The sequence below is a fragment of the Eucalyptus grandis genome, chromosome 6 (genome assembly GCF_016545825.1).
Source record: "Eucalyptus grandis isolate ANBG69807.140 chromosome 6, ASM1654582v1, whole genome shotgun sequence".
Lineage (NCBI taxonomy): Eukaryota > Viridiplantae > Streptophyta > Magnoliopsida > Myrtales > Myrtaceae > Eucalyptus > Eucalyptus grandis.
The window spans coordinates 15079049-15106040 of NC_052617.1; the positions used below are offsets into that span (position 1 = coordinate 15079049).

A 26992-nucleotide genomic window follows, 5' to 3' on the forward strand; every position below is an offset into this window, starting at 1 on the left:
TTATACGTATTTTACCGTTTCTTTGCTCCAGATGTGTAGAAAACTGCCATTTCCTTTGGTTATCTTCTTCCAGAAATTTTCGTAACGTTAAAGGTGCATTGATTTTGTGCCGATTCGACCTTTTTCTGCCCTTAAAAGTGCCCTGACCCAATCCAATTGCATAAGAAGTTCCACTTCTTAGAGTTTCTTTCACTTTCACTATTGTTTTGTCAATTTGTTCTCTTTTTCTGTGTTCATATATCTTTGCAAATTGATGGTTCATGTCATAACATAACATCCTGAGGTTCCCAAAGAAGAAATTAGTCAATATTAAGCCTCTAACTTCGGTAAATCTCACATTCTTCTTCCAGGGGATGTCTGAAACTTCTCCTTGCTCTCTTTTTCTATATATATTTTTGGGTGATGTACAAGCAAAGGGCATTTACTTGTACTCATTAATCTCCTTCTGCCCTAAAATGGAAGTATGAGATGACGTAGTGCCTCTACATGACCCCGTAAAATCTCCTCATCTTTGTTGAATTGCCAACACAACCCATATTTATTTCTGAGGACTCCTATAAGGACAAGCTGCATTCATTTCTTGTCTTTACTAAATTTTTCCAAGAAGATATGGCATCTTTCCCAAGGCCAGTAAACCAACAGAGTCAATTCAAGTATGATGTCTTCTTGAGTTTCAAAGGTGAGGATACTCGCAAAAACTTTGTTGACCATCTAAAATATCATCTGTGGCGAAGAGGAATCGTGGCCTTTAAAGATGATCAAGACCGAGATCTACCGAGGGGAAAACGCATTAAACCAGAAATATTGGGGGCAATAGAGAAGTCAAAATATGTATATCTGATTTTTTCTGAAAACTATGCTTCTTCTACTTGGTGCTTGGAAGAAGTTGCTAAGGCTGTGGAGTGCAAGGATGTCAGTGAAGGATCGGTCATACCGATCTTCTATAGGGTCAATCCATCTGACATACGGAAACTGAGGGGAAACTTTGGGAGAGGCTTTGCTAACACTAAGGAAGCTTATTCGGGCGACAAGAGAGACATAAAGAGGTGGAAAGATGCACTAAGAAAAGTAGCTAATCTGCCGGAATAGAATTGAAAGATGGGTAGGCTTCTCTTCCACTAAATTGGAATGATTTGTTTTCTTTAAGTTTTGCATGCCACGAATGTCATGACCATCATATTTTGTATTATGTCGGCCCATCTGAACTAGAACACACTCCAAAACTACACGGTCTCAATGCTCGCTGGGGAACTAATCATATGCATTTCTTCGTTGTAGATATGAGACCAAGTTTATTGAGCAAATCATGGGAGAACTTGAAAATAAACTAGGTCCTAGGTTGTCCTATGTTGTAGGCGATCTTGTGGGAATGCATTCCCATGTTGCAAAGGTAGTAGAATGTTTACGCTTGGGCAAGAGTGGTGCACGCAGTATTGGCATATGGGGAATGGGTGACATGGGCAAAACAACTGTTGCACGAGCAGTTTTTGACAAAATACATGGCCAATTTGATGATGGATGTTGTTTTCTTGCTAATGTTAGAGAAATTTCAAAAAAGATTGGTCTAGTATATCTACAAAACCAGTTTCTTAGTGATATTCTTCAAGATGACAATTTGAGAATCAAGGATGATCACAGAGGAACAAACATGATAAAAGAACGGCTACAACATAAAAAAGTTCTCATTATACTTGATGACGTGGATGAAAAGGAGCAATTGGAAAAATTAGCATGAGGTGTTGATTGGTTTGGACGTGGGAGTAGGATCATTATAACAACTAGAGATGAACATTTGCTTCTTCATTATGGAGTAAATTCCATATATAAGGTGGACGAACTATCCTTTGGTGAGGCTCTCCAACTTTTTTGTTTGAAAGCTTTTAGAAGTAACCATCCTCCAGCAGAGTTTGAGGAGCTCATGAAATAGGTTATTAGATACGCCGATGGCCTTCCTTTAGCCCTTGATGTCTTAGGTTCTTTTTTGGCTTGCAAGAGCTTGATGCAATGGAAGAGTGCACTAGCGAGACTCAAAGAATGTCCAGAAGGGAAAATTTTTGACCGGCTTAGGTTAAGTTATGATGGACTACATCAAAAAGAGAAGGAGATTTTCCTAGATATTGCCTGTTTTTTCAAGGGAAAGGAGAAACCTTATGTTACAGAAGTTTTGGACAATTGTAGCTTGTATGCAGATGTTGGAATCGAAGTCCTTGTCAATAGAGCTCTTATCCAAATTGTGGGCAACAAACTGTGGATGCATGATTTGCTACAAGAGATGGCTTGGGAAATTGTTCGTCGAGAGTCTCCTGAAGAGCCAGGAGAACGAAGTCGAGTCTGGCTTTTTGAGGATGTCTGCCATATTCTATCAAAAAACTCGGTGAGTATCTGCAAAATTAATTTGCAAGCATGCTTATCTGATATAAAAAAAAAAAAAAAAACCAACTTGCTAGTCATATATTGACACTATATGAGTTGTTTATCAAGGAACTAGAAAAGTTAAAGCCATAGTCTTGCAATTTGAGGACCATAGAACAGTGCGCTTGAATGGAGAGTCCTTCACAAACATGACTAACTTAAGATTGCTTGATGTTTGTGCCATCCACCTCTCTTCTGGGTTTAAGCAGCTTTCAAATGAACTATGCCTACTAAGACGGGACAATTGCAATCTTAGATCATTTCCACCAAGTTTTCTTCCAAAGAACCTTGTTGAACTCCATATGCAGGATAGCCTCCTTTGCAGCCTTTGGAGAGGGGAAAATGTTGGAATTAGTACTCATCCATGTGTATGCTTCATTAGATGCTTAATTATGATTAACAAGCTAATAAAATTGTTCAACCAATTTTTTCTAGATGCAGGTCTTAGAGAAGTTAAAAGTTATCAACCTCAATGGTTCCAAATTATTCGTGGAGACTCCAAACTTCATATATGTCCCAAATCTAGAGAGGCTAATTCTCAAAGGTTGCAAAGCATTATCTCGGATTCATCCTTCAATTGGAAATCTTGAAAGACTCAATCTACTTGATTTGGGTGACTATGAAAACCTCACTGGACTTCCAAATAGTGTTGGTAATCTAAAAGCTCTTACAGTTCTTAATCTGTGTGGATGTTCAAATCTTGAAGAGCTGCCTGAGAACATCGGGGGCTTAGAGGGCTTAGAGGAGCTTGATATTAGTGAAAGTGCCATAACATGCCTCCCATCTAACTTGACATTCTTACAAAATCTGAAAAAGTTACGCTTTCATGTCAGTAAAAAGAGGCCACAAAATTCTTGGAGGACACTGACGCGTACGCTAAGAAGAGCTCTCAACTCTAGACGTCCGCGGTTGCCTTCATTTTCAGGGCTATCCTCTCTGACAGAGTTGGATTTGAGCGGTTGTAGTCTTCTAGAAGGAGAAATTCCCCGTGATATTGATTGCTTACCCTCTTTGAGGTCTTTAGACCTAGCCGAAAACTTTTTTACCACCATAACTGCAAATATCGAACGTATCTCTAGCCTGGAATTTCTGATATTAAATCATTGCAAAAATCTTGAAGTGTTACCAAGACTTCCAGAAAGCACAATGGTTGTGGTGATTGAGAAGTGCCTTAGATTGGAAAGGATATCAAACCCATTCATTATATGCACAGTACCCGACTCGGGGTTTTGCTTCTTTAACTGCTTCAATTACCTTCCACAAGATCTTGATTTAACTTTCCAGTAGAAGTGCTCCTTGTCATTGCTTCGTTACATCATTTGCCGTTCTAGGAAAATGGTTCCGGGAACTTATGTGGTGTCTCCATGTCTGCAATATGAAATACCTGAGTGGTTTAGCTACCGGGGAGTTGGACCTTTGTTGAGCATAGACATGTCCCCTAATTGGCATGACAATAGCCAGAGAGGATTTGCCATTTGCGCATCTTTTAAACGAATCAACTGCAGCTCTTGTCAGGACCTGGAAAATGCCCACTTCATTTTCTGTGGGTTCTATGTTGATGGAAATCAGCTAGGTCCCTTATTTAAGTTTCCCATCAGATTTGTCAATTCAGGTTGCCTTTGGCTCGGTTATGTGTCGGGTACTCAATTTCCACGTGATACAAATTGGGAGACAATGTCAAACCACATTGTCATTTCATTTACGATCACCAACCCTGGGTTAAAGGTCGAAAAGTGTGGTGTTCATCTGGTTTACGAGCAGTGTACAAGAGACTTTGATAATCTTTTAGTCTGGTGGTGTAGCTCATCGCCCAGGGATTGGGATAGAATCTACCATGAGCTTCAAACACCATGGGAGGTAAATTGTGCCTTCAGATATTCCATTGATCCAGACCTGTATGAAGTGAATGAAGGTGTAATGAGCTGTGGGGTCTCTGAGGTTTGGTCCCACCCGTTAAATGGAGGTCGTTTACTCACGGAGTATCTATATGTCATTTGGCATCGTTCAAGACTTGGACAACTGTCAGTTCATGATTTCAAAAGATGGTAATCACTACTAGATTTGATCAATTGGCAGGGCTTGGGTTTTAGACCTTTCGAAATCCAAATAGACTATGAAAACTCATGCTAATCATAACCTAAAAATCTAGAATATCACCACCGGTACCAACATCTCCAAAATAATTAGGAGAAATATTTTTGCTAGCTTTTGTGTTTCGCTTTCTCGCCATAACAAAATCTTTCTTACAGGTTCTTGAAGAAACGTCTGTGGTGGGCATTAATTGATTTGAAGAAAGGTCACCCTAATGAGCTTTTTTTGTAAACCTTATGGATTATTAAATCCTTGCACACCATTAATTTTTCTTTTATTAGATAAGGCCATGAATGTATGCTTTTTTTTTTTTCAAGAGTAGGAGAATTTAAATATGGCGAGTTCTTCCATCTCTTTCTTTAGCTTTTGTATTTACCCTTTTTTTCCTTTGCATGCTCTTCATGGGAGATTGATCTGTCTATGGAATCATCTCTTTCCAGATTTGCTCCAAGATTATTACAAGAGCATACTGGATGTCATTGAGCAACCGTCATCTTGAACTTGGCAGTTACCGTTTGTTTATGTCCGCTCTTTTGAAAATCGATATTAATTCGAAGATGAGTACCATTGCTGAGAATGTCTTGAGTTTGAGCCAGGATAACCCATCAGAATAATTTTTAAAGTTTTATTGGTTTTCTAAATTGAGTAGGTTTCTTGCAATGGAATTTTATTTTTTTTGATAAAAATATTAAATAAATATGAGATGAAATTCTACTTGATTTTTACGCACTAAGAGGCATGTTTGAATTTTCTTTGTGTGAATTTTCTGAATGAGTTCTTTGTGAAAAAATGTGAGGTAACAATTAACGGTTTGTTTTGATTGAGATTGGAGGCTAGAAAACACTTGAGTGATCAAACAATGTCAAATTCTATACTTTTTGGATTCATAGTGGATTTCTGGGCAGTTAGCTCTTTTTATGAAGTATGTATTGACATTCAAACAAAATCATATAATTCTCTTATGTTATTATTGTTCTTTGTCGAGTTCTCTTGTAATATATTTTTCTTGCGTTAAACTTTAGTTATTTTCACATTAGAGTTGTTGCGAACCTCCTGAGGTGAGATCTCTAAAGGAGGTGGCTTGAGTGGTTGTACTCACGAGGTGGCGCCTACGATTAGCATTGGTCCTCCAGAGTTTTATCGTTTATAACTTGATTTTCTTTTTAATTACTTAGTTTAATTTACTTAGAAGCCGCCACTAACATATAATGGATTGGTTATGAACCGTGTAAGGCAAGGGAATCGCCCTTACTACTACAAATAAGAGATTCACAAGTCTGGGAACTTCTTGGTTACTCTATATGCAATTTAGCGTTCTTTCGATGCCTTATCTTTTTTTATGAAAACAATTTGCATGCGATTTCTTCAATTATGTTTTGTAAGTCCCAACACATATAAATGATATTATGCATGGGTGCTCAAGCAATAAAAAATTAAATCAAGCAAAAATGATAAATAAAGAATGAGGAAAATAAAGACAGGAGCCTTATAATGTAAAATTTAAACAAGGCATTGTTATTAACTCTCACAGGATTCTGAAGAGCCACGTGCAATAAACGTGGCTAATAATAATATCCAATTTGATTCATTTTGCGATCAATCAAAGAAATTATTGTCAGCTATCATCCATAAAATTTTCTAGTAATATTCCGCCGGCTTTTGTGTCATGTGCATTTATTCCATAAGTTCTATTTATTTTGTAAAAACTAAATGATTTACAACACAGTTTCCTAAAATTGATTACAATAAATAATAAATAAATAAATGAAAAATATTTTTATCGTCCATGAAAATTATCAAACATAAATTGTTGTATATAATGATAACATTTTAATATTTTCCCTCAACTAATTATTTCATGTGGTGCAAGCAATTATTTTTATAAATATATTTTCTAAATCATTTATTTAATGCAAAAAAAAAAAAAAAAAAAAAAAACGAAGCGTTACAAATAATTGATGTACTTCATTAATTTTTATCGTAAAAACAAAATCTTCCTTATAATTTAATTAAAAATCAAAAGTTTCTGCTTCTTCAAATAAAATACTTTTTATCTTTCCGTTGAACCATTTCACTATTGATGGATATATGTTGATGTGGACCGTCTACCTAAATACCAAGTTAACTAAGCAATACAAAAATTAAAAATAAACAAAATGCTAACCCATCTTCCCGGAAAAACAAAATCCAAGCCCTAAATTACCCGCGTCCTAAACCTCCCCCACCACCGGTTACCGCTCTCCACCATCATCAACCATCACCCCTGTGCCTTGGACCACCCTACCAACACTCGCTGTGGTCCCTCGGATCCAAGCAGTGAGCGGCAGTGGATGCTGTGGGGTCATGGCTATAAGTGCCTCAAGCTCGAATGGCCATGGATGACTCAAGCTCGAGCAGATAGTGGACATGGCAATGTCACGACCTCGGGCAGCAGGCAGCCATGAATGTTGCGAGCTCGAGCTCAAGCAGATCATGGCCATGGATGCTGCAAGCTCAAGCGGATTGTGGCCATGATGGATCACCTCCATTGATGCCAGCAGATCATGGCCGGTGAGCGACCATAGCTGCAAGATGAGATAAGGGAGAGGGAGAGGGAGAGGGAGAGAGAGTCGCTTTCTCTTCCTCGAGATCTTGGTCTTAGCTCGCAGCAAAAGCAGTCCCTGTTTTTGGTTCGTTACACCATTTACTCTTCCACAGCACCACTTACTGTAGCCTAGCTTCTCTGGTTCGCTCCAGAACGTGGTGTACCCGAGTGGTTTAGTTACCGCAATGCCGGACATTTCATGGGCATTGACATACCTTCAAACAACCACAAGTCCTCGACGGGCCGCTGGATATTCCCCACTCCGGGATATCAGTTCTACACAAGTGTACATCAGTTAGGTCCTACATTTTTTTGTTAAGCTACAGATTGCCTTTGGTCTCCTCAGATGACATAAATTGGCATGTCATTGGTCTCCAGGTACTACAGATTGGCAGGAAATGTCGAGCCATACTGATGCTGTGTTCAAGATCTCCAACCTCAGGTTAATGGTGGCCCTGAGTGCGGTGTTGAACTGCTAAACATCTTCCCTGCTTAATTGAATCGTTGCTCTTTCGACTCGTTTCCCTCTATTGCCGAGAAAACCAGTTACTGAATTCATCTTGACCACATATGAACTACGAGTGCCCACACATGACTAAAGCTTTGAAGCATAAGCAAATAGATAGACGTCCTAGATTGTCCATTAATTGACTTATCAGGACACGAAGTCATCAATTAGTTTACATGCAACAAACCAAGCACAGTTCATGCTCAGATAAACTAAGGAGAAAGTTCAACATTTGCCATTAGTTTCTGCTAAAGAGCAAATTTCTGATCCTGAGAAATTCACATAAAGAGCAAATTTCTGATCCTGAGAAATTCAGTACAATGCCTTCTTCCGCGTGAGAGACTTGATGCCATGAAAAATGTTGACTTCACAGTCACGTAAAGATATAAACCTCATCATATCCCTTCCTACTGTCATTCAAATGTAACACTTCAGTCAGTAAATCACAAATCATGAGCAAAACTGATGAAGAAATGCAATGGATAGATAGCATCAGGGCTTACCCTGCTTTCCCACAATAGGTGGGACTGTAATTATATATCAGATTGTCGAGCACTTTTCAGGCAGAAGCCTGGTTTACAGACTTCCAAGCCTCACCACAGGATAACAAGTGAGAATTAGAAGTTCTCCCTTCAAACTGAGTGAAAATTTTTACAATAAGCACAGTTCATGTAACCATATTCGTGTATAATATATGATATTTTAAGAACATTGATAAGGAAATTTCAAACGCAACTTGCTTTGCAGCATAAAATTACTGAACAAATGCTGACCTGACAAAGAAGTTGGCTATATGCTGTATAAAGGCATCATCTAAGTTTACCTCAAGGCAGTAAGTCTAAACATACTTCACAGAATGGGGAAGTGGAAAACATGATCCCAAGAACAATCACTAATTTAGCTCCCTAAGATAATGTAAGCAAATGAATCATGTTTAAGTCAAAGCCATATAAAAAAAAAAGGATCGTGTCCTCTATAACATGATAAACTCAAAATTGCCTAGTCTCCAAATTTTGCCAAACCAATTCTGCAAGACTCAGGCAAGTTGTGGCACAAGCTCTTCACTGAAGAAATCAAAAACCACAAAATCAGGAGGCATCGCAAGAAACTAGTATTGATCAATATGTGTTAGAATCTACAACGGCAAGAAGTCAATTTCTACGCGCGTCATGAATCTTACTTTTTTTCTCCTGACAACGGGAAATACATCCAAAACCAGTTACCGATCTGCGCGCGTCGTGAGAATCTTCTTAAAAATGGAGGGATACTGGAGGGGGAACCAAACACTCACGTATCGACACGAGAGAGAGAGAGATCGAAGACGACGAAAAAGCAGAAATTACGAGATCGAAAATCGAAAGAGGGAAAGAAAGTCGAACGATGCCACTTGCGCTTATCGGAAACGAGGGCCACGATCTCGTCGGCGATCCCTAGGGTTTCGGCCTGCCTGGCATCATCTTTGCTCCGAAGCTCCGATCGATACGGGGAGGTTGTCCTTCTGACCGATGATTTCGGGCGGCGCCTCGAAGAAGAATCCGATTGCGCCTTCCCCTGCTAGGGCTCAATCCCGATCCAATTTTCTCGCCATTTCTGTGCGGCGTCCCGGGGAATTATTTCGGGCAGGGGGCTTTTATAGTGCGCGCTCAGCACGAAAGCAAATCTGGAAATAGAAAAAACCAGGTTCTTGTATTTTTCACGCTGAGAATCCATACGAAAATTTGTAACGATTATGAAATCCTTGTTGTGATTCGACGAGAATACAAAATAAATCCACCTAGGCCTATTATCTAATATATATCTAACTATTAATCAAAAAAATAATTCATACTTTGTGTCAGTTGACCGCCGATAAACTTTGATTTGATTATTCAACTTGACGCTTTACAATTTGATTATCTTAATTCGACTTCTGACCATGAAACCTACTTATTTTACTAACTTCTCTGCATTTTAAAACTTTAAAATCATCTCAATACTACCTTTTTTTTTTTGGGGTCAAATCTATATACTACCTCAATCCACTATTTCATAGCCGCCTCTAGTAGATTATCATTTTTGAATTCAGAAAAAAAAAATCAATTGCATTTCATATCATGCATGTGAACTAATTTATGTTTCGCTTAACACGAGTCTAGTAACACCAGTCACATGTTGTGGACTTGTTTAACTCATGTACACTTAATTTGTGTTATGTTCACCTAATGGCCTAGTCTATAAAGTTCACATTCTCATCAGGGTTTGCTTGTGTGGCTCATCAACACTATCCCCTTTATTTGATGTGCAACACCAGTCACATGGTCCATTGCTATCATTCGTTGTCCTCAAAACGTGTCGAGAGCCGCACTCTTAGGTCTTCTCAGTTTGGTTTAGTCCCAGCTCATTCATGAAATACATCTATCGAAAGGAGTCCTACTCCGATGTCATCCACGACCAGGTGTACTCTTTCTAGTGGGCCAAACTCATAAAAATGGTAAATGACTTTATAAGGTTGTTGCTATTTTCAATGATTAATAAGTTTATCTTCCCCCGGGTTTACCTCGCCAGCTGCTGGCTGTACGGGGGTTCCCGGGTCATCAAAAAAAAAAAAAAGTTTCTCTTGTGAAGTATATTTAAGAAGTGTCAAGATGACCCTTCATCATAGGTACTTTGCTAATTGGCCATACTCTTTCACGGAGAAATTTTTCTTTGACGAATTATTGACGGATTATAAATTAGCCGTTACTTACATTTATTTTTAATTAAGTTATCCATATCTCGAAAGTAATTGATTAAATGCTTAGTTAGAATTTTTTTTCCTAGAATAATAGAAAAAACGCTACCGTTTTGTTAACTGGTAGATGTGGTCATTGGGCACGAAGAACAAGTAAATTCAATTTCCCTTCGAAGCATCGGCAAAAGGAGGACGAATTCAAATCGGGGCAGAAGGCGAAAGGACAAAAGGGACAAAGGGACGAAAAAAGACAACGCTGTCGGGGTTATGGTAGGTAGCTGGAGAGAGCGCGTGTTTCAGTCCGGGACACGCGAGCTCACGGCGACCCCGTCAATTTAACCGCGGAGAATCACCGCCGCCGCCACCCCCACCCCCGTCCGACCGTCAACCCTTTGACGTTTGAACCGATCCCGACAGGCGACAGCGTTTTTTCTCCCGAAAGCGAGGCGGGCGTTGGCCACGCGGTTTACCAGCGAGGCCGTTGATGCGGTTGCCGTTGAGGGCTTGGGAAGAAACGGGGGCGGATAAAGAATAGTCAAACTTGGACCTGGCCACCCCCCCAGGGTCAACGGTCTATATAAAGCCCTTCTCCCTCCCCCCACTTCTCCTGCCTCCAGAAGCCAACCTTCCATCCCACTTCCCCGTATTTCCGGTTGTTACGATGAAGAGGACGGGATCAGGAGTCATGGCCCTAACCGCGGCATTGACGGCGTCTTCGATTTTAGCGAGAGAGCATGTGCTTGTCCAGATATTCCTGCACCGACATCGTTGCTGAGCTCTCTCTCTCTCGCTAGCTCGCTCGCTGCGGATCAATGCTCTCCGGAAGCACGATCCAGCAGAGAGAGTTTGTCGCTCGACTCTACCTCCAAGCATGAGCAACCTCCTCTGTTTCTTTTTTTTTTTTTTTTCCCTTATCTCTTTTTTTTGCATTATTCGCTTTTCATTTTATTCCTATGAAGTCATGGTAAGAATAATTCAGCTTTAGAAATGAGTAGGCATCACATTCACTCATTTCACAACCATTACGTATATTCTAGCAAATCATAAGATATGCTCCACTTCATAAACAATGTAATATAGTATAGCCAGCACGTGTCAAACTCTTCCTATACTCAAGTCAAGGAGACCTTATAGTCATGGTTCGCTAGCGATGAGGCACGAAAATCATATCCATTATTATTAAGTCCTAAAAATCACTTCCTTCTAAATAAGTCTAGAAAAAACACGTTAGTCGTGATTAAACAACGAAATAGAATTGGTTTGTACACATATACATTGACTACAAGCATCAAATCGAAACCACAACACGACATGCTGCCATATATATCGCCAATATGATTAAATTCCATGCAAAATATTTCTCGACAAAAATTCATCTGTGGCTCTTGAGTATTATATGGTTGATTCAGTTTTTAGAAAGAGCATTACCATACAATAGTTTATAGTTCCACTTCAACATACGGGCCATGACAGTGTAGTTTTGTCCTTCTCGATAAATCACGCCTTCTTGCAAAACATAACGAGAAGCGAAAGAGCAAAAGTGGGAAAGTGAGAGAGGCGCATAAAATTACAAGTCCGATGATTTCGTGAGAATCTGACCGGGCCCACCTGCACACTTGTTGACTACCCTAATTAAATATTCGTTGACTGTGGCACTTATATAAATGTATGATTTTGCAAGTTCGCCCTTTTCATCCATCATATCACCTAGGGAAAAGTACCAAAAAAGTCCTAAATCTATTGCATTGGTACCAATTCAGTCATAAACTTTTCAATTGGACCAATTTAGTCCTAAACCTTTTAATATTGGTACCAATTCAGTCCATATTGTCAATTTTGGCTGGCCGGCACTAACATGGATGTCGGCCGGTGACCGGACGCCGATGTGGCAATTTTTATGATTTTTTTGAATTTTTATTAATTTTTTTTATTAATTTTTTCCTTTTTTCTTTTCTTTTTCATTTTCTTTTATGTTTTCTTCTTCGTGGTTGCCGACGAACCTCCAAAGTGAGGCTTGGCCATTGGGTGAGGGCCGCAAAGCCCTCACCCGCCGGCGAGGGTCGTGGCCCTCGCCTAGCCTCTCCTAGAGCCGCGGCGAGGTGGCTTCGCCCGGATCTGGGTGAGGCCAGCCTCGCTTGCGGCTGGCGAGGCCATGGCGGCCATCGCCAGGGCGGAGGCGAGGGTCACGACCCTCGCTTGGCCTCGCACTGGCCTTGCCGCCGAGTCCCCAACACCTCCTCCGCCGTCAACCCCAGAGCTTCTCGACCTCATCACCATCTCCCTCACCTCCACGAAATCCCAATTCGAGGCCCTGGTCCCCCACCTCCCGCGACTCACGCTGGCGCTCCTCCACCCGATCTTCGCCTCTGAAACCCTAGCTTGCCGCCCCAACACCCTTCTCTCCTTCTTCCGAGGCTGGCCTCGCTTGCGGCCTTGGGCGAGGCCGAGCGAGGGTCGCAACCTCGCCGGTAGCTAGCGAGGGCTTCGCGGCCTCGCCTTGCCCCGGCGATGGCGCCATGGCCTCGCCAGCTGTGGGCGAGGTTGGCCTCGCCCAGATCTGGGCGAACCTGCCTCATCGGCGGCTCTGGGAGAGGCTGGGCGAGGGCCGCGACCCTCGCTGGCGGCAGGTGAGGGCTTCGTAGCCCTCGCCCGGTGGCGGCGAGCCTCACCGGAGGCTCGCCGACAACTGCGAAGAAGAAAGTAGAAAAGAAAGGAAAAAGAAAAAGAAATTAATAAAAAATTAATAAAAATTTGAAAAAATCATAAAAAAATCATAAAAATTGTCACGTCAGCGTCCGGCCACCGGCTGACGTCCACATTAGCGTGGGCCAGCCAAAATTGGCCGGATGGACTAAATTGGTACCAATGCAATAGGTTTAGGACTTTTTTGGTACTTTTCCCTCTAGCAAAGCGACAGGGGTGCGTGGGACCAAGGACTCTCTGGTGAGAAATACCAATTCTCTTAAGGAATTGGTTAGACCATTAATTTATTATCCACGAAGTAACATACAAATATAATAATCGGCAAAACAATAAACAATCATCTTTTCTGGTGAGGGGGTTGACTTGACTTGACTTGGCAATCCTTCGCATGATCAGCTTCTGCTGGATCGTAGTCCTTACTCTCAAGCTCAAAGTCTCGACAGCTTCGACCGGCTTCTGCATTCGTCTCTTCGTTCGGGCTCAAGCTCCTTCCATTCTCGAGGTTTTCTCTGTCCTCTGCTTGTTTCTGAGTTTAGCCGCTCCTCGTTTGTTAATTTTTCGCGCGTATTTCACCGTTTCTTAGCTCCAGATGTGCAAACTCCCATTTCCTTTGATTATCTTCTTCCAAGAATCTTCGTGACGTTAAATGCGCGTTGATTTTGTGCCGATCTGACCATTTTCTGCTCTTAGAAGTGCTCCAATTGCCTGAGAAGTTCCACTTTTAGAGTCGCTTCCATTTTTGTTTTGTTACTCTGCTTTGCAAATTGATGGTTGATGTCATAACATCATGAAGTTCCCAAAAAAGGAATTAGTCGAGATTAAGCCTCTAACCTTCGGTAAACTTATGCTCAGCTTTCACGGGATGCCTGAAACTCTCTTCTTGCTCTCTCTTTTTCTATTTTTTTGGGGGTGATATACAGTAATTCATCAAATCAAATGATCAGGCAAAGGGCGATTACTCTACTCAATCATCTCCTTCGGCCCTGGAATGGAAGTACGAGATTGGACACAGTGCTTCTATATAACCCCTAAAATCTCCTCATCTTTGTCGAATTGCCAACATAAGCCTGATTTAATTCTGAGGACTCCTATAAGGACAAGGTGCATTAATTTCTCGTGTCTTTAACAAATTTGTCCAAGAAGATATGGCATCTTTCCCAAGGCCTGAAAACGAACAGTGTCAATACAAGTATGATGTCTTCCTGAGTTTCAAAGGTGAGGATACTCGCAAAAAATTTTGTTGACCATTTGCACGATCATCTATGGCAAAGAGGAATCGTGGCCTTTCGAGATGATCATGACCGACATCTTCAGGGGGGAAAATGTATCAAACCGGAAATATTGAGGGCACTAGAGCAGTCAAGATATGTACTAGTGATATTCTCTGAAAACTACGCTTCTTCTACTTGGTGCCTGGAAGAAGTCGCTAAGGCTGTGGAATGCAAAGATATCAATGAAGGGCCAGTGATACCGATCTTCTACAAGTTCAATCCATCTGACATACGGAAACTGAGGGGAAACTTTGGAAGAGGCTTTGCTAAAATTGAGGAAACTTATACTGGCGACAAGGGAGATATAAAGAGGTGGAAGGATGCACTAAGTAAAGTAGCTGGTCTCGCCGGAAGAGAATTGAAAGATGAGTAGGCCTCTCTTCCACTAACTTGGAATTATTTATTTCTTTAAGTTTAGTATGCCATGAATGTCATGACTATCATACTTTGTATTATGTTAGTTCATTTGAAGCAGAATATATGATTAACTCCTCCAAAACTAAACAACCTCAATGCTTGCTAGGGAACTAATCATCTACATTTCTTTGTTGCAAATATGAGACCAAGTTTATTCAGCAAATCATTGGAGAAGTCGAAAATAAACTTGGTCCTCGATTGTCCTGTGTTGTAGGTGATCTTGTGGGAATGCCTTCTCGGGTTGCAAATGTAGTTGAATATTTATGCTTGGACGAGAGTGATGTACGTAGTATTGGCATATGGGGAATGGGTCACATAGGCAAAACAACCGTTGCACGAGCAGTTTTTGACAAAATCTGTGGCCGATTTGATGATGGATGTTGCTTTCTTGCCAATGTTAGAGAAATTTAAAAAAAAGAATGGTCTAATATATTTGCAAAACCACTTTCTCGGCGATATTCTCCAAGAGAACAATTTGACAATCAGGGATGACCATAGAGGAGCGAACATGATAAGAGAACAATTGTGAGATAAAAAAGTTCTTGTTATACTTGATGACGTGGACAAAAAGGAGCAGCTGGAAAAACTAGCAGGACGTCTTGATTGGTTTGGATGGGGAAGTAGGATCATTATGACAACTAGAGATGAACATTTGATTTTCCCATATGGAGTAAATTCCATATATAGGGTGGAGGGACTATCCTTTGATGAGGCTCTCTAACTATTTTGTTCGAAAGCTTTTAGAAGTGACCATCCTCCAGCAGAGTTCAATGAGCTCACAAAGCAGGTTATTGGATATGTTGGTGGCCTTCCTCTAGCCCTTGATGTCTTAGGTTCCTTTTTGGTTTATAGGAGCTTGAAGCAATGGCAGAGTGCACTTGCCAGACTCAAAGAATGTCTAGAAGGGAAAATTTTTGACCGGCTTAAGTTAAGTTATGATGGACTACAACAGAAAGAGAAGGAGATTTTCTTAGATATTGCCTATTTTTTCAAGGGAAATGAGAAACCTTACGTTACAGAAGTTTTGGACAATTGCAGTTTGTACGTAGATATTGGAATCGAAGTCCTTGTCAATAGAGCTCTTATCCAAATCGTGGGCAACAAACTGTGGATGCATGATTTGCTGCAAGAGATGGCCTGGGAAATTATTTGTCAAGAGTCTTCAAAAGAGCTAGGAGAACGAAGTCGAGTTTGCCTTTTTGAGGATGTATGCCATATTTTGTCAAAAAACTCGGTGAGTAACTACAAAATTAATTTGCAAGCATGCTTATTTGATATAAGGTGAAAAAAATTGCTAGTCATGTATTGACATCATATGAGTTGTTTATTAGGGAACAAGAAAAGTCAAAGTCATAGCCTTGCGATCTGGGGACTATAGAACAATGTGCTTGAATGGAGAGTCATTCACAAACATGACTAACTTAAGAATTCTTGATGTTTGTGCCATCCACCTCTCTTCTGGTTTTAAGCATCTTCCAAATGAACTGTGCCTGCTAAGATGGGACAACCGCAGTCTTAAATGATTTCCACCAAGTTTTCTTCCAAAGAATCTTGTCGAACTCAATATGCGGGACAGCCTCCTTTGTAGCCTTTGGAAAGTGGAAAAGGTTGGAATTAGTACTCATGCATGTGTATGCTTTAGTAGACACGTTATTATGTTTAACAAGTTAATAAAATTGTTCAACTAATTTTTTCTAGATGTAGATCTTAGAGAAGTTAAAAGTTATCAACCTTAGTGGTTCCAAATCATTTGTGGAGACTCCAAACTTCATATATATCCCAAATCTAGAGAGGCTAATTCTCAAGAGTTGCAAAACATTATCTCGGGTTCATCCTTCAATTGGAAATCTAGAAAGACTCACTCTACTTGACTTGGGTGACTGTGAAAACCTCACGGAATTTCCAGATAATGTAGGTAATCTAAAAGCTCTTAGAGTTCTTAATTTGTCTAGATGTTCAAATCTTGAAGAATTGCCTAAGAGCGTTGGGGGCTTAGAGTGCTTAGAGGAGCTTGATATTAGTGAAAGTGCCATAACACACCTCCCATCTAGCTTGACGTTCTTACAAAATCTGCAAAAGTTACACTTTCATGTTAGTAAAAGGAGGCCACAAATTTCTTGGAGGATACTAATGTGTACGTTGAGAAGAGCTCTGAACTCTAGGCGTCCGCGGTTGCCTTCATTTTTAGGGCTATCCTCTTTGACAGAGTTGGATCTGAGTGGCTGTAATCTTTTGGAAGGAGAAATTCCCAGTGATATTGACTGCTTACCCTCCTTGAGGTCTTTAGAACTAGCCGAAAACAGTTTTACCACCCTACCATCAAGCATTGAACATATCTCTGGTCTTAAATATCTAGTACTAGATAATTGCAAAAATGTTGAAGTGTTGCCAAGACTTTTGGAAAGCATAATCCTTGTGGAAGCTAATAAGTGCCTCATAATGTAAAGGATATCAAACCCATTCATTATATGTATAGTACCTGATTCAGGGTTTTGCTTCTTTAACTGCATTAGTTTCCTTCTGCAAAATCTTCATTTAACGTTGCAGCAAAAGTACTCATTGTCGTTGCTTCAGTACATCATTTGCTGTTCCATGATAATAATTTCAGAAACTTATGTTGTGTCTCCATGTTGGCAATGTGAAATACCTAAGTGGCTTAGCTATCAGGCGGTTGGACCTTTGTTGAGTATACACATGCCCCCTAATTGGCATGACAATAGCTGGACAGGATTTGCCATTTGCGCATCTTTTCAACAAATCAACTGTAGCTCCTGTCAAGACCCGGAAATGACCACTTCATTTTCTGTGGGTTCTATGCTGATGGAAATCAGCTAGGTCCCTTATTTAAGTTTCTCATCAGATTTGTTAATTCAGGTTGCCTTTGGCTAGGTTATGTGTCGGGTACTCAATTTCCACATGATACAAATTAGGAGACAATGTCAAACCACACTGTCGTTTCATTTTTTATCACCAACCCTGGATTAAAGGTGGGAAAGTGTGGTGTTCATCTGGTTTACGAGTAGCGTCGAAGAGATTTTGATGATATTTTAGTTAGGTGGTGTAGCTCATCGCCCAGGGATTGGGATAAAGTCTACCATGAGCTTTGACCACCAAGGGAGGTCAAACCTCTATCTAGAACTTTCATTGGTCGGAACCTGTACAAAGTGAATGAAGGTGTAAGAAGCTGTGGGGTCTTTGAGGTTTCTGCGCGCATGTACGATGAATATGATTTGTTCGTGTGGAATCTATTATTGATTTATGATTTCAGAAGAAGGTAATCACTTCTAGATTTGATCAATTGGCGGGGCTTGGGTTAGACCTTTCGAAATCCAAATATGAAAACTCATGTTAATTTTAGACTAAAATTCTAGAATATCACCAACGGCACCAACATCTCCAAAATAATCAGGGGAATAATTTTTGCTGACTTTTGCATTTCGCTTTCTCACCATAACAAAATCTTTCTTACAGGATCACAAAGAACAGTCAAACATGGTCAGCATTCCGTAATATCACGATGGACGCCAAACATTTCGCTTTCTCCATAATTTTCATGACGAAAGTTCTGCGTGTACTGTAAGTGGATTCTTTGTTTTTGAAAAACTTATGCCATACTTTAATACTAGGACATAGATTTCGATTAAATACTAATTTCACTTTTTTAACTTTTTGGACCAATCCATAATTTGAAATTTTACCACTAACTATATTTTACTTTGTCTATTTTCAGGTAGGCGTTTCTTCTTCTTTTTTTGCAAATTCTTTTTTTCATATGAAATTACAGTTCCAAATACAAATTGTAATGTATTGCTAATCTAAAATTAGAGTTTTAAGCGTGACTAAAACTGAAACCCTCTCCATGTAATTGAGTCAATGGAATGAACTCCCACGTTCTCTTTCCTAGCTGCCAACTCCATTTCGAGTTTGCGTCTGCTATATGTCTCCCCCTTGTGGCACCCAAGGAGGCCAAGAACCCTAATGGGCTTTTTCTATAAACCTTACGGATAATTAAATCCTTGCACCCCATTAATTTTTCTTTTATCATGTGAGGCCAACCTGTGTGTTTTTTTTTCCAAGGGTAGGAGAATTTAAATATGGTGAGTTCTTCCATCTCTTTCTTTAGCTTTTGTACTTACCTTTTTTCATCTTGCATATTCATCATGGGAGATTGATCTATCTATAAAATCATCTATTTCCAGATGTCCAAGCCAATTACAGGAGCATACTAGATGTCACTAAGCAACCGTCATCTTGAACCAAGAAGCTACCATTTGTTTATGTCCTCTCTTTTGAAAATTGATGTTAATTCGAAGATGAGTACCATTGTTGAGAATGTCTTAAAGTTTGAGCCGAGATGCCCCATCCAAATAATTTTTTTAACTTTCGTTGGTTTTCTAAATTGAGTAGGTTTCCCGTAGTGGGTTTTATGAAATTCTACTAGATTATTATACAATAAAGGTATGTTTGAATTTTCTCTCTGTGAATTTTCTGAATGAGTTCTTTGTGAAAAATGTGAGATAACAATTAACGGTTTGTTTTGATTGAGATTGAGGGCTGGAAAACACATGAGCGGTCAAACGATGGTAAATTCTATACTTTTCGGATTCATAGTATGTACTGACATTAAGACCGGACCATGTAAATCTCTAGTTGTCTTATTATTCTTTTTCTTACTTATTTTTAGTAATTATCTTTTTAGTTTTGAATTTATGACAGTTTTTCATTTTCAAAAAGGCAGTTTTTACTTTTTCCTTTATGACGATTTGTATACCCCGTTTCATCTGCTTTATATACTATCGATTTTCTTCTTTTCCATTTTCACTCACAAACCCTATAATACAGAACTCCATTTTCTTACACTTTCTCTCTAGTTTAATACAAAAAGATTTAACCTTTTTCACGATCGAGTTTGAGAAATCTCCCAAAGAAAGTGACAATGTCTTCCTAAAGAAAGTCTTCTCAAATCGCGAGCAAGGAACCATAGCATATGCGTAGGAGTTCTATGCACTTTGATCTAACCGAGGAAGAAGACTCTCCACAGCAACAACAAAGTCAACAACAACATTCTCAACCGTGTCACTCTTCTCAACCTAGGACTCAAGATCCTCCACAGCAACATGCTGAAGAAGAGATCGTTGTAGACACTGAACCTATAAAGACTCTTAAGCGCGAATTTCTCTTTAAACTCTACTCTAAGTTAAAGGAGGGTGGTACTGCAATGATTTTCATAGTCGAGTTTTTGAGTGAGAAAGGGTACAAAAATGAACTCATTTTTTGAGGACAATGGAAAGTATGGGCATTGTGCTTGTTGGTTTGGCAACAAGGACTTTTGCAAATTTTCCAAGTGATCCACGGTTTGGATCCTTTAATCAGCCTGAAGGGAAAGATGACGATGAAAGGATGTTCACAAATTTTCAGCCTAGGATGGGCGTCACTGCAAATGTTCGTGGTGAAAGGACGGACTTATTTCGTTCTAAGGAGCACAAGAGAACTTATTCAAAACTATTGAAGCGAGGGGTGATGAACCTTAGAAGTGTGGACTTCGATTTTCTTGATTCGCTGAAAGTGAAACTGAGGGAGAAGTTTACACTCCTTCAACTCGAACATTTTTGCTATGAGACGATTGTTGCCTACCTAGAATTTACGGCTTATTTATATTCAAATCTATCATTTTAAGATACAAATAGATTTTCTTTTACTGTTATGGACAAAGAATTTGCAGTCGATGTGGACACTTTGGCTGATGTGATTGGGGTGGAAAGAGGAAGTTTCCAACCAATTAGTGTGTCTGTTGCTCATGCTACTTTGGAACTTGTTCAGGACAGGATTGCTGAAGGCGGGATTTCTTACTCTAGGATGACTGCCTCCATATTTTGTTTCACAAGATTGTAATCAATTGTCTCAGACCAAAATCCACTTCAAAAACTGATATCTCTCACTCTGAAGCGAAGTTGATGTATGCAATCAACATTAGATTCAAGTTCTCACTGCCTCACACTATCCTAATGCACGTGTATAGGACAGTTGTGAAGGACAAGGGGAAACTACCTTACTTTGCTCTTGTTACTCGATTATTTAGACATTTCAACATTTAGCCTCATAATATTCCGTGTGTTCAAACCATTGCTCTAATGGTAATTGGACTGAAGATGGTTTCCAAGATGCGTTTGAAAGAGCTGAACAAGGTTCTGGAGAGCATTAAGGAGAAGTCCCCTGTCAAGGCAAGACAAGAAACTGCAGTAGGAAAAAGAAAAGGCAAAGAGCCCATGAGTGCACCAATCAAGAAGAGGAGAGCACTCATCTTGCAGGATGAAAAAGATGGGGATGATATCACTCTATTTGCCTTTGCCTTAAGGAATTTACAGAGTTTTGTTAGCTTTCAAGAGCCAGAGGATCGAGAGCACAGAGAAAGATAAAAGACAGAGAAGAGAGGTGAAGAAAGAGAAGAGATGAGAACAGAGGAAGAGGAAGGAAGAACAGAGGAAGAAGAGAGAGGAAGAGAACAAGAAGAAGAATATGGTCAAGATGATTCTCTTGAGCCCACATTTGCTGACAACTTGGAGAAGTCAAGAAGTGGAACTGCAGAGAATGAAGAGACAAACATCACCTTGGTGCTGAAGAAGAGCAAGAACAGGAAGAAGAATACTTTTCTCCACCTGAAGACACAGAAACATGGGAGCTGCTGATAAAAGAGGTACTTGTTCACCTGCTTTTACTAGTGATGTTAGTAGATCTCCAGCAAATCCAGAGGATGTATATGCTTCTCAATTTCCTAAAGCTGGTATTGAGGCATCATCTCCAAGTCTGGATGTTCTAGCTAAGGTTCCATCATCAGTTAACACTCCTCAAACTACAAGTGCTGAAGCTAATACTCAAACATACAATACAGCAGACTTTAAGAGATTGCTCAAGTTTCTTGTGGAGATAAAAGCTCAGCTTTATGGGATGGAGTGTGAATTCCAAAACCTTCAGTCAGCATATCAAGCCACTTCAATCTCACTGCACGATTAGGTACAAGTCCTTAAGCTTCAAGTTCAAGCTACTGCAAATGGTGAGAATATTGAGCAACTGAAGGAGGATCTAAGGAAGCTGGAGGAGACTGTCAAGTCTATGGGGGATTTCCAAATCGTTCGCATCCCCAAACAACCATGATTTTACCCAACTCTTTTTAAAGTTTTTCTCCACTTTTTGCTGTTGACAAAAATGGGGAGTTTGTGCAGATTTGACTTATCTTTTGATACTTTTTGCTTTTTGCTTGGTTTGATTTTGATGACTTTTTGCTTAGTACTTTAGACCGGTATACTTTGGGCTTTTGACTGCTGTTTGACCCTAAATTTAATTTTGAATCTTTTGACACTTGTAGTAACTAAGTTTGTGATATTGTTTGTGATTGGATAGTTATTTATCTTATGAGATTAACATGTTGTACTTGGTTGCAGAATCGATGCTATCCAGGTTCTAATCAACTTATTTTATAAGATATCACATTTTGCTTAAGTGTTTTTTACAGGTCAAAATTTTCAAATATGCAGGAAAGTTTTGTCACCATAAAAAATTGGAAGATTGTTAGAGAAAACTCATTTATTGTTTTGAAACTGACAAAACCTTTCTTAAAGTCTAATCTGAAGACTTGCTGACTTAAGTGTTATAGTCTGAAGAACTCCAGACTCTATTGCCAAAGTCTGAATACCGCCAGACTTTTATCTCAAAGTCTGATCTCACTGATAGGCTCCAGACCAAAGAGTGAAGACTTATCTAGATGCGGGTTTATCTTCAAGGATTCAGTTTGTATGATTTATAGAAGATCTTATGGCTAGATATAGCACCTTATGATCAATTATTCTTATTGGAATCAATTCGGATAATCAAATCTTTTGAAAGGCGAAGTATACTTGGAAGGTTTTACTTATGGAAACCTAGATCCTGATTGTATGGGTGAGTAGGTTTGATGGGCTCTCATCACATTCCTAAAACGACTCAAGATCTCCTTGATTAATTCTGTCCAACGGGTAGATTGGAAGAAATTCTTTGGAAAGTGCCAACGGTTGTAAAGGCATGAAGGAGTATTTAAGGCTGATCCTCAAGTTGTTTGTAGAAGTGCGAGAAAGAAATTTTTTAAAATTTGAAACTTCCTAGTTCTTTGCAATTTTAATTGTCAAGCTTAATTTGTACTCAAAAAGAGAGCAAACACTTGTGAGACTTTGGAATAGTGTAGTAGAGTTTTATACTATGAAGTCAAGGACATGAGACTGTGAAAACTCTTTTGATTCATAGTGAAATCTAGCCAATAGGCTGTTAGTGTGGGAGAGTAGACGTATGTTTGATTTAAGTCGAATCACTATAAACTTTGTGTTTCTATTCTCTTTCCCCGAACTTCTTACTTTAATTCATAGCTTTATATAATTATTTATAGTTGATTACATCTTCAGTCTATTATCTTCTAAAGACAATTTATTTTCATTAAGTCTTGCAAAAATTTCTTTTAACACCTATTCACCCCCCTCTAGGTGTTCTTACTAGCCCTTTCATCCCCAAGCCTTGCGGTGGCTAGGGAAGGTGACCTTGCCTAGGTCTGGCAAGGTCAAGCCTTGCTTGACTAGGCGATGCCAACCTTGTGGTGACCGGGTATGAGGTCAAGTCTTGCCGGTGGCTAGGTGAGGCTTAGCCTCACCTTGTCTGGATGAGGTCAATTCTAGGTCACAAAAATATTTGAGGGTCATATCAAACGCTTTTCTATTTCATAAATAGAAATTTTATACAATTATTAAACGCATTCTTTTACTTAGAAATTTGTCCAAGGAACATAAATAGAAAAAATTAATTTTTAAAAATTATTTCCGAAAACACAAATATGATCATATGTACCCTAAAACTGCCATTTCCTTAGGTTATCTTCTTCCTGGAGTTTTCATAACATTAAAGTGCATTTACTTGTACTCATTCATCTCCTTTGGCCTCGGAATAGAAGTACAAGATCGGACGCAATGCCTCTATATAACCCCGTAAAATCTCCTCATCTTTGTTGAATCATCAACACAACCCCGGTTTATTTCTAATGACTTATAAGGACAAGGTGCATTCATTTCTCCTGCTTTCGCAAAATTTGTCCAAGAAGATGTGGCATCTTTCCCAAGGCCAGAAAACAAACAGAGTCAAGACTTGCACTTGTGATATTCTCTAAAAACTACGCTTCTTCTACGTGGTGCTTCGAAGAAGTTGCTAAGGTTGTGGAGTGCAAGGATATCAATGAAGAATTAGTGATACCGATCTTCTACGAGGTCAATGCATTTGACATACGGAAACTGAGGGGAAACTTCAGGATAGGCTTTACTAAAACTGAGGAAGCTTATTCTGGCGACGAGAGAGATATAAAGAGGTGGAAAAATGCAGTGAGTTAAGTAGTTGGTCTCGCCGGAATAGAATTGAAAGATGGGTGGGCCTCTCTTCCGCTAACTTGGAATGATTTGTTTTTCTTAATATTTGCATGCTACTAATGTCATGATTGTCATACTCTGTATTACGTTAGTTCATCCAAACCAAAATACAATCAAGAACTAAACAACCTCAATGCTTGTTGACCCGAACCAAAATACAATCAAGAACTAAACAACCTCAATGCTTGCTGGGGATCTAATCATATGCATTCTTCATTGTAGATATGAGACCAAGTTTATTCAGCAAATCATTGGAGAAGTTGAAAATAAATTGGGTCCTCAACTATCCGATCTCATGGGAATGCATTCCCGTATTGCAAATGTAGTTGAATGTTTATGCATGGACAAGAGTGATGTACATAGTATTGACATGTGGAGAATGGGTGGCATAGGCAAAACAACTGTTGCATGAGCCGTTTATGACAAAATATGTGGCCAATTTGATGATGAATGTTGTTTTCTTGCCAATGTCAAAGAATTTTCAAAAAAGAAGGGTCTGGTATATCTACAAAACCAATTTCTTGGTAATATTCTCCAAGACCACAATTTAAGAATCGGGGATGATCAGAGAGGACACGTGATAAAAGAACAACTACAACATAAAAAAGTTATCGTTATACTTGATGACATGGATGAAAAGGCGCAGCTGGAAAAATTAGCAGGAGGTTTGGATTGGTTTGGAAAATTATGATGAAAACATAGGTTTTGATTTTTCTAAAGTCATGTGATTTGGCTGTGCAAAACCTACGGTTCCAATAAATGACCATAATTGCAATTAGTAATGCCGTGGCATTCCTATCAATACCCTGAGGCCAAACAAGAAAAACAAGAGAGAGTAAGATGCCCCCTTTTGATTAGGCATCACCCGCAAAGCACGAGATTAGTCGTCACGAGAGGTGTGGTCCGGCTAATCAAAGCGAAGTCCATCTACGGCAAAAGGAATAAAGAAATGAAAATCATTATTTTTTGCAATTCGGACAACCCCCCCACGTAACTCACGCGAAGTTCAAAAACATCGACCGCCCCTAATTCAATTCAAGCCTATCCTTATTTTATAATCTTTGACGTGGTTGTCGAACATGGTGGTTGAGGCAACTTTCTTAATGGAGAGAGACAGAGACCGTGTCAATTCAACGCTCCTAAAGGCGTCGTCATCGATGAAGCAAGTCTCTACCGACGGCCGAGTGATGTCAACTGTTGGCTGGGTCCACTTCATGTGGGGCCCAGCTAACATTAAAACAAAAGAAACATTTAAAAAAAAAAAAAGAAGAAGAAAAGGGGTTGTTGCTTCGTGCGCGTGTGCCCTAGAAAGTGGAGAGAGAAGAGCGAGCCCAAGAAGACAGGGAAAATAGAGAGAAGGCGTGAGACGGTGATCTCACCGAGAGCACGCGTAGAAGAAAAGAGAAAGAGGCTGAATCTTTGCGACCCCCATTTCAAGGTTAAACATTGATGAAATCGGTTCAAATTTGTGTACGTTGCTCGTGAGATCGAGAATTACAAGTTGATCAGTTTTGTTCGTCGAGAACCACCTCTAAATTCTCCGATTGCGGTTAGAGTTTTTTTTTTTTTCGAATTTTTTGATATACTTTTGTTGTGAGAAAAATATGATTGTAATGCTTATGTTCAGCCTCTCATGTGTATTCTATTATTCTTAATGATTAGTGGAAGTTTTTGGACGATCCATGCTTTTCTCGCATTAGGTTTCCATGATAAATCATTGGTATTGTTGTTGGCTTTATTCTCTTATCAATTTGGCATTATATTTACTTATTTTGAGGATGTATATGACTGGTTGTTGATGGGGTTAAGTTGATTTCGGTCGGTTTAGTTTCCGGAAAGAAATTGATCATGGATTGGGTTTAGTTCATGGTGAATTGTTGTCCCCGGTTCTCTCCAACAGTCTATACATACATACATATATATATCTTCTTGAAATAATAGCCTTAACATAGACGAAGAATGCTGCTTGGGAGTTGACTCGGAGCGATCCCCGAGCTGTCATTCCTTCACGGAACAGACCTGGAATGGAGGGGACCAAAGCAGGTTAGGTTCCGAACAGCTGGAGCTACCGCTATAGACTCGGCTTCGAGATGGACATCCTTCTAAGGCTTCAGCTAAAGAGGAGAGGAAAGGCGAAGAAGCGTCCAAGACCGTGAACTGCTATCATCTCACCTGCGAGTACTATGAACCAAACGCTTTGACAGGTGACTCCGCCCTGGAAGTAAATGATGAGTTGACATGGGGGTTTACCCATCGAGAAGCTGCATTGCCATGCCATCAGTTAAAATTGATCACTTGAGTTCATGGAAGAAAAGTGTTCCCTTATAGGCATCCTAATACACATATCGTAGTTCCATTTAGGATCATTTAAGGCCTATAATCACGACGAATCCCTCCCCACAAGCACCCCTCACACCCCCCAAGTAGCTTTGCTCCCCGGTCAAAATTGCCAACTGATTTTAATAGTCTACCGACGTTTGTTTTCATAACTTATCAATGCCGTGACGGTTACTAATTTTCAAAGCAATTGCCAGCCTTGATTTGATTATTGTATCAACATTTGACATAGTAAGATACCAATTAATTTTACTCACATACCGACTTTTTTTTTCTTTAATATCTTGCTAAGGTTGGAAAAGTATTGCCATTCGCGGTTGGTAGAATCTAACAACATCTATTATTGCGACTTCCCAACGCCATTGAAGTTCCCGGCTTTTATTGATAATCATCAACATTAATTAAATTGACATATGGACTACTTTTAGCCGCTCACCAACAATCTCGATTACATACGATCGCGACTTTTAGAAGAAAACATTGTGTAGAATAAAGGAAATTACACTTAGCTCCACATGGCGGGGA

General features: G+C 39.7%; 1 protein-coding gene and 1 pseudogene across 1 annotated transcript; one reads left to right on the forward strand and one right to left on the reverse strand.

Moving 5' to 3' along the window:
- LOC104448556 overlaps positions 1-26992 on the reverse strand; it is an 85558-nt pseudogene that overhangs the window by 24030 nt on the left and 34536 nt on the right.
- LOC108953976 (disease resistance protein RPV1-like) lies at positions 347-5080 on the forward strand. Its single transcript, XM_039314388.1, has 5 exons — positions 347-1079; positions 1258-1729; positions 1928-2420; positions 2482-2756; positions 2848-5080. The coding sequence occupies exons 1-5, from the start codon at positions 610-612 to the stop codon at positions 3697-3699; spliced, it is 2562 nt and encodes an 853-aa protein (XP_039170322.1). The 5' UTR covers positions 347-609; the 3' UTR covers positions 3700-5080.